This window comes from Magnolia sinica, chromosome 13 (genome assembly GCF_029962835.1).
Source record: "Magnolia sinica isolate HGM2019 chromosome 13, MsV1, whole genome shotgun sequence".
Classification (NCBI taxonomy): domain Eukaryota; kingdom Viridiplantae; phylum Streptophyta; class Magnoliopsida; order Magnoliales; family Magnoliaceae; genus Magnolia; species Magnolia sinica.
In genome coordinates, this window is record NC_080585.1 from 37226544 (window position 1) to 37242903 (window position 16360).

A 16360-nucleotide genomic window follows, 5' to 3' on the forward strand; every position below is an offset into this window, starting at 1 on the left:
TTCTTTTGCTTTTGAATGTATTGCTTGTGTTTCCACACGTCTTCATACATTTATAAACTATATGAATAGACTTTGAATATGCTTCAGTTAGAAAACGCATCGATTAGGACCTTATACAAAGAAAACCTATTATGTGCACTTGTTTTATGTAATATTTTGATTTTTAAGAGTGTGTTGATGTCTTTTTAAACAATCATTGAAGTTTCGTTGAAAATTTCAACGAATTTCCCAATGTCTCCCCATATTTCCAACAACAGGGATACATTACGCGATACAACCGATATATCCCATGCGATAACCGATACGTATCAGTATCCCAAGGGTGTGATACTTAACGCGATACAGATATTTCAAACACTGGCCTCAATTGACAGCTAGTCGAATGAAAATTTCGAGGAAAAAAAAAACATGGAGAACATGAAGAACCAATGGATATCGAAATCAAAGCTCCAACTCCATGATTTTTCATGCAAAACATGAAAAACCGATGGATTAGTAATCATTTGACATCAATTTAACATAATTTCAACAAAAAAAAAAAAAGGATCGGAAATTGAAAATGCCCATCGGATTGAACATGTGGGATATTTTGGCACTACCTCTATGTTTCGTACCGGACAGGTGGGATACAAGATATATCGTGGGATATATCAGTCGATATCATCAATATTTAAAACATTGTTCGCAACAGCCATGATCGATGCAACTTTGGGGGGTGGCAATCCTCAATGTATCAGTGGTAGTTGTCAAATTATTGGCTGATATTATTGGTATCACATGGGCAACGCAAAATTAAAAGTATTCACAAAATCCCATGTATCGACAACAATATCATCGGTACACACAGATACACCCCAATGTTTGCGATATTTTGCTGATGTATCGTCAATATTTGGGTGATATTTGCAGTATTTTGACTGAAACAAGCATAAATCAGCAAAAATAATAAATAAAGATAAGAAAAAACTATCGTTTGCCCAAAATTATCTATAAGGATACTGTTTATTAACTATTTATATCCAGAATGATAGAGTAGGTTGAACAAAACAACAGCAATTGTTAAACTTATGAACAAAATATTTACAAACCTCTAAACTTTTGTAGGGCAACTTCTTTGGAGATATGAGAAGACCTTCAATATTATCACCACCAATCACTTTTATTCTACCATCCCTGTAGTCAGCCAGCCAAGAAAATTGTCATACAACTACAAAATTAATGCAAGAAAGCTGCCAAGCAGTGATATATGTGCACATGTATGTGTGTGTGTGTGTGTTATTCGTTGACTCCAATATGTAGGAAATTTTATTTTGGTAGTCTTCTCAAAAAAGACGGAAATAAGATTCCGAAGTTTCAACTTCTCGTTCGCACAGTAAGCTCCGTATTAGTTCTATTAGAGTTTCTCTTTACGGCAATATGGTTCTATTAGAGTTTCTCTGACTTCAATTATATTTGACATTATTAACACCGCTGTAAACAAGATTTGCACCCAAATATCCTTTTCAACGGGAGCAGAACATTTTGATGCCTAGCGCACAAGGTCTAGCAACTAGTGCGGGCTAGTTGCCAAGGTTAGGACCATTGTATTCCGTAACAGTACTGTAATGACTGTTACGGCTTCTTTTTTTCTTTTTTCTTTTTGAAAAAAAAAAAAAATCCTGCATCGACCCCATAACGGACCATTATGGGGCAGTTACACCTGTTGTGGGGCCATTACAGGGCCATTATGGATCCTTTACAAGCTGTTTTTTTTTCAGTAACAGCCATTACAGCCATTACAACCCTGTAACGTGTAACGGTGACCACCGTTCCCTTCACATAATGTTTGTAACAGCCGTAACATAACCGTTTTTTGCATACCTTGGTTAAGGCCTCATGCAGTAACGAGGTTCCAAGGCTAAACTAAAGTCGTGACTCTTGATCGTCACTCATCACGTAAAGGTCTTTGTGCATGTGGATGCGAATGAAGAAGTGAAACGGAACATGTTCCAGTCGTAGCACCTGCTGTTGGTATCAGAACAGGGTTACCGCCTATTTCCAGGGCTTCTGCACCTGTTTTTCAGGGCCTCCGATGCAGAACAAGGTAGCGCTTGTTTTTAGGGCCTCTGTGGTAGAATGGGGTTAGCGCTTGTTTTTCAGTGCCTCTGCCGCAAAATAGGGTTAGCAACTATTTTCAGGGCCTCTACAGCTTGTTTTACAGAGCCTCAGCAGCAGACATTGAGCTTTCTTTTAGGTGAAGCTTGCAACTAACATGGAGAATGTTCTGGCTTAGCAAGGTTGTCCTTAGCAAAGGAGGAGAATATCACCGCCTAAGGTCCCCAAAACATCCACTCAAAGGAGACTCAAAAGGGGTATTTATAGGCTTATATGCTTGATTTCCAGCCAAAAAGGTAGTTAGGCGGTTACGCTGACGTGGTGCTCCCTGATTGGACTAGAGGAAGCCAATTACTCTCACTAGTGCTTTGCTCTGCTCCTGCGTGAGTTGCCCTGCATCTGTGGCTCTATAGCACTGCACTAGTGGTTCTGTGCCATTGACTTGGCACCAATGGCTCTGCGCCATTGGTTATGCCAACACTACGCAGTCTCAAAGAAATGCCCGAATATTCCTCGTTACAATTTGAATTCGAGTAATCTTGGGTTTGTTGCAAAGATAATTTGACAAGCTTTCAAATGAGATTAAAATCATTTCATTTTGATACCATTTGGTCCATTAAAAGTAGGCCCAAAGTCCCAAGTCACATGACCTACACTACTCACATAATTGGCCCTGCACACCTTTGGTAAATTGACCGGATCTCCCTTGTTACATCTCGGATTTGAGTGACCTTGAGTCTGTTGCAGATATCATTTGACAAGCTTTCCAATGACACCAAAATCACTACATTTAGACACCATTTGAACCCTTAAAGCTGGCCAACAGTCCCAAGTCATATTTTATTGTGCGACTTCGCTGTCAACAGTGCACGGGAGAGAGTAATGCTATGGCTATAGAGAGTCAAGGGGATAGGGACTAGTTTTTAGAGTCTTCTGAGCTCATTTGGCATGTGTGCAAATATGCATGCCAACAATGGGTGTATAAGTTTATAAACTTCCTGTTATATCCCTCCCTCTTTAAATATAAATCCTAAAGATGTGCAGGACAAAAGCTTCTTATAATAACAAAATATCAATCATGAATTGACACCTATGCTCCCTAACTTTACTCTAAAGTAACCCAGATTTAGACCCTTAATAGCAAAAAAAAAGTCTTTCTAAAATAGGATGCCCCATAAGTCACAGAAGACACTTGCTCTAATTCAATACTTCCTAATTAATGCAGGGGCATTTCATACCGGGCTCGAGTGGGGTAACCTATGGGATGCGGGGACACGCTCGGGATGGGTGACCCATGTGATTTGGGGCCCACGGGGGAGGTCTAGTGTTCGAGACTCCTCACCGAGGGTGATTAATGCAGGGACATTTCACACCGGGCTCGAGTGGGATAGCCCGTGGGATGCGAGGACACACTCAGTGTGGGCGGCCCAAGTGATTTGGGGCCTACGAGCCCATTAGGGGGGTTCAGCCGAGGTCCTAACCCATGAGATGTGAGGCCTGGGCTATGAGATAAAGGGATTAATTCGCCATACTCTAACAGTTCGAGCTTTTAGAGCAAGTGGTTAATTGTCCTGCATCACTAATTTCTCTCCTATAGCACTTGTCTCCAGCCTTTTTAGGCCTTATAGCTTCATACGGATGGATACAGAACCTAAGTCCCAAACAATAGCCTCTTTTCTTTTCTTTTTGAAAGATAACACCTAAACAACAGCATATACATCATCACCGTCATGGCGTCATCTGAGCCTCATCCCAATTGGGATCCTTTCGATACATACATACTAGTTTTAAATCTCTAAACAAAAAGCATTATGCCTCTTTTAAATCTAAAAACACTTGCAACAAACCTGTTTTTTATCGATACTTTTTTTTAGAAGATTGCAACAATTTATTAAAAATGCCAAGAGATGGAAGGCAGCACAAGACGTAAAGAAAAAGAAAACAATGAAACAAAAACAAAAGAAAACACAAAAACAAAATAGAACAAAGATAATGATAATAATAATAATTAGTTCAACTATACAACAAAAACAAAATCCTAGCAAAACTATACAACTCAAAACTGGGCATAACCCAACTATACAACTCAAGCTTGGACAGAATCCAAGCCCTGACCACAACTAGCAGGGGAGAGCAGGAGAATCTGAGTCTGGGAGGCTAGACATCCAATCGATCACATCACAGGAGATCGGCTTTTGGGGGGGGGGGGGCAGGCACCAGTATGCCTTAGAGATCGCACCTCCACATCTTCCATGCCAGAGAAAGAGGAGATCGCGAGCTTCATGGGCATCACCTAGGAGGTGCAATCTATTGAAGATAACAGACCAAATCTCGCCAGCATAAGAACAATGGACAACGAGGTGGCTGATAGATTCTGCAGTTTTCTAACAGAGGGAACAGATGTCTGGCAAAACCAAGCCCCGTCACTGCAGATTGTCGATAGTTAGGATTCTTCCCCTAGCCAAAAGCCAGACAAAGGGGGGGTTGCTAAATTCCAAGAAGGATGGATGTTCCTTAGCAGCTTTAGCAGCCCGATAAAGTCTCCCAACTCCAGCTCTGACATAGACATCCTTTTATATCGATACTAACAACATATTTCACAGTAGGTTTGCTCCCTATAGGTGAGGGTTCGATTCCCCTCTTCGGCTTTACCCGATACACGTGGTTGTGGGTGATTGCATGTATCTGCAAGGATTAGTCTCACTTAAAAAAAAAAAGAGGTGGGGACACCCTGTGTCTTCAAAAAAAAAAAAAAAAAACAGCATGTTTTGTTCATGACTTCCAAAAACTTTCCCACAACCTGTTGCACAAAACTATTTTAATTTGTTTCATCGCATGACTTGTATGAGGGCCTATTTTAACAGTCCAAACTTCCTCAAAACTCATACACAAGTCCTTGAAATCAGGTAATCAACCAAGTTTTTAAGACTTTTTTCGTTCATACAACTTTGCCCACTTTTGATTACAAACTCTTCAATGCATAGAGCAGGGGCCTTTTGGGCTTATTTCTTGTGTGCGAAGGCCTCTAGACTCTAGAGCCCACAGGAATGCGCCAAAGAACCATAGCCAAGTTTTTGGAGACCCATTCCATGGTCTTGAAGTTGCATCTCCCATGTACATTAATGAAGACTAAAAAATTTAGTGTGACTAAAATCTTCTATTAGACTCTCATCAATCAATTTAAAGCGTTAAATTTGAAGACCAAATGATGGAGGAGAGCATATTGCAAGTGAATTGGCTGGCTCATATATGCAACAAAAGGAGATCAGATCACGAGCTTGTCCTTATAGTCCTCAATACTGCAAGGTTATTGAAGGAATAATCCTCAAGTTCTAAAAGTCACACATACTTAGAAGAATGAATGCACCTAAATTCTACCAGTGTATTGCGTTATTTCCTGCAGGATTCTTTAATTGAATGCCACATGACCAGTACTTAATAAAGATCCAAACCAAAACTCTTATCTTCATTATACAACTCCTAGGGACTTTGGTAGTACTCCATTGGAGTGACATGTAATTTTCAAGAACTTCCGAGAGTATGGTGTGTGTAACTATGCCCAGCTACTTAAGTTTATGATATCCAAATATGACACACACACAATGGATGAGAATGGATATGAGGTGATGAAGATTTCACACATAAGACTGAAGCATCAGACATCATAATATGGTTACGTTGCCTATTAGAGCTGTCAATTGGTACCCAATCTTGGATACCCAAGTCATGACCCCGTTAATTGTTAAAGCTTCCATATCCGACCCACTTTAATCGTATTTGGGTCCAGATTTCATACCTAACAATTGGGTCAGATTTGGGTCCATAGACTCGAGTCCGATGACAAATCCAATCAGGATGGATATTGGACTCTAATCTGATTTTATTTTTTTAGGGTTGATTTCTCTTAGTATTATCCCTTATTTAATCATATTATCATTTAAAAATCATACAAAACGCAAGTTTATGGTATGGACCTGAATCCAGATTAAACCCAGTTCTAGACCCAATTTCAGATCTTAACCCCATTGCAAATCTTAATTTGTGTTCAAAATTAGACCTGCTTGGACCTGATAGAAAACCTGAATCTGATCATATTCGGATCGGTAGACATATTACAGTATTCAAACCTGATAGGACATGAACCTAATTCCCTTAGTTTAGGTCCACATACATGTACACTAGTATCCAACTCAAAACCAACCAGATGACAGGCCTATTACCAATCTTTGCGATGCTGGCATGATAGCCAAGGGAACATTGAAAAGTATGGAGCATGGTTATCAAAATACTACAATTTGCGACTTATGGTTTGAGTCAAATCTCAGGTAAAAAGATTTGAATCCCACCTTGAATCCCTTTTTATATGAATCCTACAATTCTACATTTGGCTTTACACCGATCCATAGCTCATATGGTATACTAAGTGAGAATAACTTTGTTTCAACACTGAGGTCTTGGCATCGATTCCCAAGTGGGGTGTGGCTAAAAGTGGGGTAAGTACTAACTGTGGGGTGTGTATTAACATGCTAACCCAAAAAAAAACACATTTGGCTTTCATTTTATGTTTTTAAATTGGTAGGGGATTCAAGAATCATTTTGAAAAGGTAAATGATTTTCTTTTGCTCTTTATAAGAGAATAAATGATATTAATTATATATTCTCTTCAACATTACATGATGGAGCTTTTTTTTATGAGTTCTTACTTCTTATTTGGTGAAACACTAAATCAATGTACGACTTATCTAGAATGTTTTCATGGGGATGGTGACGATCATGCTGACTTGTATGTATCATGGAATGATGGTTAGAAATCAAAATGTCTTTTCCCGTCGGTCTACAGAATCAATTGTTGCTTTTCTAATGTGATTCTACATTGAAGAAAGGTAACAAGAACATAAATTACTAAAAGATCCTTGTATGTTTTTTAAGGGAAATTTCTTGAAAGATAAAAAAAATAAAGGAAAGACGAGAGTCCTTTAACACTACTAGGATATGGTATTACTTGGTGCATATTAATGGCAAAAGGATGGTTGATGTGTTTTTTCATTTTTTTCTGATTTAATTATATTTTCGGATTTTTTTTCAACATTTTAAGAAAATCATTTAAAAAATAAAAAATAATAATAAAATTTAAAAAAACTAACAATTCACGACACAATTTGTGATTCGATACAATTCAACCCCTATTACGATTTGTGACACGACTACAAGATTCTTTCTAAGATCTTAGAGTTGCGATTTAGAGGGGTCTTTTCCAAGATCATTGTTGAAAACCGGGGGGCATTTGTTTCAGGAAGGCAAATTCTCGATGGTGCCTTAATCGCACACGAATACATAGATTCCCGCCACAGACAAAAGATTAGCAGAGTGGTGTGCAAATTGGACTTAGAAAAGATGTACGATCATGTCAATTGGAAATTCCTTGACTATATGCTAGAATGGGTAAAGTGTAGCAATAAGTGGAGGGGATGGATGAGAGAGTGTGTGTAGTCTGCTCACTTTTCAATTTTAGTTAGCGGGGTGTCTCAGGGCTTCTTCAAGGCTTCAAGAGGGTTAAGGCAAGGAGATCCCCTCTTCCCCTATCTCTATGTTATCAGTGGGGAAGCGATTAGAAAAATGTTACACAGGACGGAGGAAAACAGGCTCATAAAAGGTTTCAAAGTGGCGGAAAATGGTATTCAAGTCAGTCATCTTCAATACGCAGATGATACTCCTCTTATGTGATGTGGATCTTACCTTTGTAGACAATTTGCGCAAAATGTTGGTTTGTAGACAATTTGCGCAAAATGTTAGTTTGTTTCGAAGCTATCTCCGGGCTGAAGATTAACGAGTCTAAAAGCGAGCTGCTAGGTATTCATGTTCTAAATGAAGATTTATTGTATCTTACGGAAGTTTTCGGCTGTAAAAAAAGGTTTGTTGGAGTTAACCGGCTCTTCTCTCACACCACTATGATGTAATTCCAAGCCATAACAAACCCGGATCAACCCTAGGTATTAGAAATTTGGATCTAACACCATCGTTGATCCTATGCTTTATGGAAGCATGCTCAACGAAGATAGAACAATCAAAATAACCAAAATGACCAAACAATCAAGCAAGCAAACACATAGCACACCGATTTTACGTGGAAAACCCTTGCGGGAAAAAACCACGGCACAAAGCGACAGAGATCTCCACTATAATCAAAAGCTTTAGAGTTTGCACCACCCACCTTCTCCGATTACAGAATCACTCGATCTCCCCTTCCGATGCGCACCTAGGAAAACCCTAGCCCCTTGAGAAAATCTCTTCTCAAGCCCATATAAGTGGAGAGAACCCTCTCACCACGCAAAACCCTTGCCCTTAGAAAATAATCGTATTACTAAGCCCTAACTGCAATTAGGCTTAAATGCTCTGACTTCTGCAAAATCGCGTAACTAAACCGGAGCACGTTGGTCGAACCGACCGCACCATCAGTCAGACTAACAGAATATTGTTTTGAAAATGAGAAAACTCGCACTCTATGGGTTGGACCAACAAAGCCCTATATTGACTCTCAAATTGGCAGAATCCAAGGCATCCTGCACAACAAGGTTCCTTGCCCTCTTCGTACCTACGACTCCCTCTTTGCATAGGGAAACCTGCCAAACATATTTGGGATAAGGTCGTCGAAAGAATTGAGAGGAAGCTTTCTTGGTGAAAATGTCAGTACATGTCCTACGGGGGCAAATTGTTACTCATTAAGTCAGCTTTTTCCAATATGTCGATTTATTTCCTCTCCCTTTTCAAATGCCCTAAGTCAGTGCTGGATAAAATCGATAAGCTGCAACGAGACTTCTTCTGGAAGGGCGATAAGGATGGGCATAAGTTCCACCTTTTAAAATGGGGAGATGTTTGTCCACCAGTTTCAAAAGGGGTGCGAGGATTAAGGTCTTGGAACTTACTAATGTCGTTCTTTTGGGAAAATGGCATTGGAAGATGCAATCTTCTACGAGAGGGCTTTGGAAAGACATTATTGTTAACAAGTATGGGCAGCAGGAGGGAGGATGGTCAGTTAAGCCATCTTCTTTGTACCGAGCCTCGACTGTGTGGAAGGCTATAGTGGCGATAAAGCATCTTTTCTGTTGTGGTGTAGCATTTGATATGGCGAACGGTAATCGGATCCATCTGGATTGATGTTTGGTGTGGCGGCAGACCATTGCAAGAGGTGTTTCCAAGGATAGTAGCTTTGACTCCAATCTGAAATGTTCAAGCTCAGCAATGCTTTTCTATGTCTGGTAATGCAGTTGTGTGGAGTCACGCGTTCTAAAGGAACATGACAGAGGATGAGATTGTGGAATTTGCTGCCCTTCTGGACCTTCTCAAAGATGTGTCCCCCTCAGGCGAAGAAGTTGATAGTACGAAATGGTCGATCCATCCCTCTAGCAAATTCACGGTCCGATCTTTCTATACTCTTTTATCGTCAGGCCTTTGTAGTTCTACCCTTCCTCTTCCTCTCCAGCATTGGCTCTATGGCAATCCCCCGCAATTGGCAGTGTTTGTGAGGTTGGTGGCGAGAAAGAAAGTGTTGACTTTTGATAACCTTCAGCAAAGAGCTCTCGTGCTCCCAAACATTTGTCTCATTTGCAAGGAGAGCGCAAAGTTGATTGATCACTTATTCATTCATTGCTCCTTCGCGTATAAGGTGTGGAGTCGTGAACCTAATTTCTTAATATGGCCGACTTGCCTTGGGCGATGCCTCAATCGGTTGAGCACCTTTTTGTGGGCCTGGCACGGTAGAGTTGGGAACAAAGCAGAGAAAGCAATAGGGAGAATCCTTTTGACGGCTATCTTCTGGGCCATTTGGAAAGAACAGGGTCATTGGAAATATCAAGGGATTTCTTTTTGAATGGGCTCCATGTGTAAAAGCAATCAAGAAGGCATTGCCCTTGACGTCCTTTTTCCTTTAGAGTTGTTTTTATTCTTTTTCTCTTTTGCTAGTTTTAATGAATTATTTGTCATCTCTCAAAAAAAATAAAAAATAAAAAATAAATAACAACATTCGTCTAGAATATGAGACACGTCATGATATGGTTAAGTACTTACATTACCTATCTTAAGTATGTTGGTAAGTTTGGGACTAAAAAAAGGTACGGAAACTATGTAACCCATCTACTACAATGCATGGTGCAACTACTATGTATAATATTTTGTTTTTTAATAAAGTTATGAATTGCTCTAGAATATTCTCCCTACGGTATTTTTTTTTTGAACAAAGTAATGAATTGCTCTTGAACCTTGTTAAAAGAGAGAAATAAATGGACGGAGAAGCTCTCTGCAATATTATGAAGTCATAAACACCAATATTATATACTAAGCAGTAATCAATAAGAAAAAGCACCAAGAGATGATTTTTGAACTCACAATGTACCGATAGCCAAGAGGCGCTGGATGGGGTCAAAAGCCAAAACAGATGCAGTAGACGGTATACCATAGTGGTAAGCAATTCGTGGATCCAAGTCTGTTGGGGTCAGAAGCCCATGTTGCACATTATACTGGTTAAAGGATAAAAAGGAAGTATTTAATTCATCTTTGAAAAAAAGAGATAGAATCTATGTCAATGTAAATAAATATAGAGAAGAAAGACATATAAACTAATTAACATGTATCTAGACCATGTGAACGTTTTTGTTGTGAAGATAAATGGAATGGAATCCAGATGAAATATTGCTAGAAACAAGAAATGCATTTCCAAAAAAGTAAAGGGCCACCAAAAGAAGTCATAATCAACTCTTTTGTAATTTATAATGGTCACAGAATATTTTACAAAACATTTAAGCATATAAATTTATAGATATCATCTCTCATAATTAAAATAGCACAAGTATTAGGATATACAGGTTTTCCAGTTTTTTTCAATAAAAAAAGAGATTGTACCAGTTGTTACAGCCCGTATCATAAAGGTAACAGTGATGGCTGTTACGGCCACCATTACCATTACGAAATACCTTGACTCCAACACATCATCATCTAAGCCTCATTCGAAGTAACTGGGATCGGCTAAATTGATCCTATTCCTCTCTTCCACTCTATCAAAGGCCATAACTTCAGCTAGATAGTTAGTCATCAAAGTCTTTTCTTACTACCTTTGCCCACATCCTTTTGGGCATTCCCCTTGTTCTTTTAGAGCCTACAACTTGCACTAACTCACTCCTAATCAACATAGGTTTTGGTCTTCATTGCACATGACCAAACCATCTAAGTCCACTTTCCCGTATCTTATTACATATTGATGCTTCTCCTAAGTTCCCTCGAATGCATTCATTTCTAATTCTATCCTTCCTTATATTGCCACTCATCCATCTCAACATCCTCATTTCAGCTACACTCATCCTATGAAGATGTTGTTCCTTAACTGCCAACATTCTATCCCAAATAGCTATCCTTAAAATTTCCCCTTCAATTTGATTGTTACACAACGATCACCTAAAACTCCAAAAGCACATCTCTATTTCTTCAACCCAACTTGAATTCTATGGGGAACATCATTCTCAATCTCTCCGTTCTCATGAATTATAAACCCAAGACATCAAAAGTGATCATTTTAGGACACTTCTTGATGAGGACATCGTGCACACGCACGCCCGCACACCACCACCCCTACGCACGTACGTACGCAGAAGGAGGACCCCACCATCGATCTGGCTCGATGACGACGTCCAGGGAGGGCCTCCTACCTAGAAGGTAAGTTTTGGTTCAGAAAAGTAGCCCGATAGTCAAGAAAAGCCCACCATGGGATCTCATGATCGTGGCCCACTCGTCAGATTGGTTTTATATTTTAGGTTTTGCTTATTGTTATTATTTAGAACATCGTGAACGCTTTAGATTTCCTTGTTTGGTTTTTATTTTAGTTTACTTCATCGCCAAGTAATAGGTGTCGCACATGGTGCGAGTTTTTGGATATATGGTTCTCCCTATAAATAGGCACCCTTTGTAGTTATTTTCATTCATTGAAGTTAATAAAAAAATTCCTACTTTATTTTTCTGCTCTCTTCGTGAGTTGTGGAAGAATTCAAAAGTGGGTGCGAAGCCCTCCCTTTTCGAAGGGCTAACTACCGTGGTGCGAAGCCACATCGATCCCAATTCACCCCCATCTTCCATCATCTTTTTTTCCATCTTCCCCCACCATCCGTACTTCGAATTTGTCCTTTTGTTGCATCAGATTTCTTCATTACAGCAGGTTTCCAGATTTCGGCCCGCAGGCGAGCTGAAACTTCGGCGAAGCACCACGCACAAACCGTACATCGGATCGAGTTGAAATTTGGAGGTTTTGGAGTCCATCCCTGGCCGACCAGGGCCAAGGTGGCCTTTTTCTGAATAGTGGGCCCCACACACGTGCGGCCAGGATCACACGCACGTCCGTTTGGGCCATTGTTGTTGTCCACACGCGGGATCATCTTTTGGCTCAGGTTTTTATCCTCTTTTATCCTCTCATAGCCATTTTTTCATGAATCCTAACCATATATTACATGATCCCTAATTGATTTGCCCCTTTTTATCACCTTAGGGTTCCTTGAATTGAAATTAGGGAATCCCTTGGATTAGGGACTGATTTTTATGCATGAGTAGTTGATGTTATTTCCCTTTGACATTGTTTGGTTTATAATTTTATTGGTCCAGTCCTAGCCTGTGTCGGCTTGGACCCGCATAGATTCCCCTTTAATTGAATGTTTGGATTTTCATGTGAGATGTGGAATTTGTGTGATTGTTTCTGAATTGGTGTTATTTAAGCCTGCAATCTTGCATATCATATTTAATTTTCCATGTCCTGCATCAAATTTGGTATCAGAGCCTAGGGTTCTTATAGGGGAATTCACCACATATTTAGGGTTTAGTTTGTTTGAGTCCCTCATGCATTCAGTCCATCATATATAGCTGAATTTTAGTAACAGTGTGTAGTCTCCTTCATATAGAATCTCGTAGGGTCATTTAGTTTTTAGACGCATATAGTTGTCATAGCAAATCCTTAGGTTGAGCAAGTCAGTGTATGCCCACACGTACGGGTCGCAGCTTCGATTTGCACCCCACACTGAACATGGAGCAACTACAAGAAACAGTGGCCAAGTTAGCCCAGCAAGTTGAGTCCTTGAATAAGCATTTGGAACAACACATAGATAAACGCCTCAAAGAAATAGAGGCCTCCTTCAGGGCAAACCCCACCACTGGGGAGGATGCTCAATCTCAGGTGGTTGGCCAGGAGGTTAGACCAAGGAATGGAGGCGGCCAAGGAGCTAGTCATGGGCGCGTACCTGTGCACCCACCCCGTGAGGGACATCATGATCAATATGACCTAGATGCACAACTTCTCAAGGGAGTTAGGGTAGATGCTCCTACTTTTGATGGCCACTTGGACCCTAAAGCTTTTTTAAATTGGTTGGCGGATATGGACCACTATTTTGAGTGGTATGATATGTCGGATGCTCGACGAGTCCGATTCGCCAAGATGAAGCTTGTGGGTCAAGCAAAGAGGTTTTGGGCGACGGTTAAGCGAAAAAAAGAAAGAGCGAGGGAACTTCCAATAGTCCATTGGGGAGAAATGAAAGAAACGTTGAAAGAGAAGTACCTCCCTTTCTCTTATCGCATGCGGTTGATTGAGGAGTGGCAATCTCTTCGACAGGGTTCCATGAGTGTTGCTGACTATATTGAGAAATTCGAAGAGTACTCGACCCGCTGTGAGGTTGATGAGGACCCCGTACTCACCCTTGCTCGTTTTAAAATGGGCCTCCGTCCTGACATTAGGAGAGAATTGCTCGCCAAAGACATAGACACTATCGAACAGTTGTACTAACTAGTGTTAGATGTCGAGCAATACCTTAAAGCATCTGTGGGGAGGCGGTTTGACTTTCGCGAATCTGGTACTAAGGTCAACCCCTCTAGGGCTAGACCTAACACAGAATTCCAAAACAAACCTTCCCCTAATGTTCAACCCAGACCTAAGGATGATAAGGGTAAAGAGATTGTCGGGTCTAGTTCACGTGGAAGTGGGGCCACTAGGTGTTTTAGGTGTCAGGGGTTTGGTCACTTTGCTCACCAGTGCGGCACGAGAGAGGGCACCAAAGTACTCCTTATTGATGGGCAAGTAGAAGTAGTGCCCCCAGAGAGTGATAGTGAGGAGGAGGAATATGAGCCAGTCGGAACCCCTAGTGATGAGGAAGAGGGAGCACAAGAGTCTTTGACCCTCGCAATTGTGCGTTGCGCCCTAGCTCAAGCCAAGAACACTGATGACTGGCGCCGCACCACGATCTTCTACACTTATGCAAAATGTGGGGAAAAGAGCTGTAAGATGATCGTGGATAGTGGTAGTTGTGCCAACGTGGCATCGACTAGCACTGTGAGTCGTTTGGGCTTGAAGCTGGAAGCCCATCCTCAGCCCTATAGAGTCTCATGGGTTGATGAAACATCCATTCCAGTCTCGCACCGCTGTCTTCTCCCTATTCAGTTCAGATCTTATAAAGACACAATTTGGTGTGATGTTGTTCCTATGGATGTGAGCCATGTCATTCTGGGTAGGCCGTGGCTCTATGACAGGGATGTTACCATATTTGGTCGTTCAAATGTGTGTACATTCTGGTTTGAGGGCAAGAAGGTCAAGCTAAATCCTCTACCACCCAAGAATACAACTGGACAAGAGTTCACCACACAGAGTGGTGTGAGCGGCCCAAAAGAAGTGAAGGAGTCGAAGTCCAAGTCCAAACCGCTCCATATTTTGAATGCCAAAGACTTTGAGCGAGAGACGGAGGCGGACTCGATGATATACACCCTTGTGGCTAGGGAGAGTGTACCAGATACTAGCGTAGAATTACCCACTGAGGCCATTCAGGTAGTACATGAGTTTCATGATGTTTTTCCTGATGATTTACCGAATGAGCTTCCCCCTATGAGGGATATACAGCATGCCATTGATTTAATCCCTGGGGCAACTCTACCAAACCTCCCACATTACAGAATGAACCCGAAGGAGCACGCTGAGTTGAAGAGGCAGATTGATGAACTCCTAGAGGAGGGTTTCATTCGAGAGAGCATGAGTCCGTGTGCCGTGCCCGCCCTTCTTACACCTAAGAAGGATGGCACATGGAAGATGTGTGTTGATAGTAGGGCCATCAACAAAATTACAATCAAGTATCGATTTCCCATACCGCGTCTTGATGACATGCTAGATATGATGGCTAATGCTACTATCTTCTCAAAAATCGACCTCAAAAGTGAGTATCACCAAATCGGTATACGCCCTAGTGATGAGTGGAAGACGGCCTTCAAGACGAAGGATGGGCTATATGAGTGGCTAGTTATGCCTTTTGGGTTAACTAATGCCCCAAGCACTTTCATGCGTGTGATGACCCAAGTGTTGAGACCCTTCATGGGGAAGTTCCTGGTCGTATACTTTGATGATATCTTGATTTATAGCATGACTAAGGAGCAACACCTCAACCATTTGAGGCAGGTTTGTGGGATCCTTAGGGCCGAGAAGTTGTACGCCAACCTAAAGAAGTGCGCATTCTGGTCTAGTAGTGTGATCTTCTTAGGTTTTATTGTGTCAGCTGAGGGCGTATCGGCAGATCTCGAGAAGGTCGAGGCCATCGTTAATTGGCCTGAACCCCGTAATATTCATGAGGTGCGCAGCTTTCATGGCTTAGCCACCTTTTATAGGCGGTTCATTCGAGGCTTCAGTTCCATTGTGGCTCCCATCACGGACTGCATAAAAAAGGGAGAGTTTCAATGGACAAAGGCCGCCTCGAAGGCCTTCAAGGAGATAAAGGTCAAGATGACAGCAGCTCCAGTTACGCGACTTCCAGATTTTTCAAAAGCTTTTGAAGTCGCATGTGACGCGTCAGGAGTCGGCATAGGGGGAGTACTTAGCCAGGAAGGGCACCCTGTCGCCTTTTTTAGTGAGAAACTGAATAAGGCGAAGCAAAGATATTCCACCTATGACAAAGAATTCTACGCGGTAGTGCAATCACTACGCCATTGGCGACATTACCTGTTACCGCAAGAATTCGTCTTGTTCTCAGATCACGAGGCCTTAAAATACTTGAACTCTCAAAAGAAATTAAGCCCCAGGCATGCTAAGTGGGTTCAATTCCTTCAAGAGTACACTTTTGTGCTTAAGCACAAGGTCGGTGTAGAGAATAAGCCTGCCGACGCATTGAGTCGTCGAGTCGCATTACTCAACTCCATGAACGTTGAAGTTACGGGCCTTGAGCGCATCAAAGAAGAGTATTCTGAGTGTCCAGATTTTGGAGTTGTGTAT

General features: G+C 41.2%; 1 protein-coding gene across 3 annotated transcripts in view; it reads right to left on the bottom strand.

Annotated features, from left to right (window-relative positions):
• The window catches only part of LOC131223597 (uncharacterized), a 92091-nt gene that overhangs the window by 67702 nt on the left and 8029 nt on the right, over positions 1-16360 (bottom strand). For all 3 annotated transcript variants that reach the window (XR_009160575.1, XM_058219031.1, XM_058219033.1), the window contains exons 2-3: positions 10477-10607; positions 1089-1173 (exon numbers count right to left, since the gene is read on the bottom strand). Coding sequence is in view for 2 of the 3 variants with exons in the window: in XM_058219031.1 (XP_058075014.1) it covers positions 1089-1173; positions 10477-10607 (216 nt within the window). In the remaining variant the exon portion in view is untranslated. The remainder of the gene's footprint in view (positions 1-1088; positions 1174-10476; positions 10608-16360) is intronic.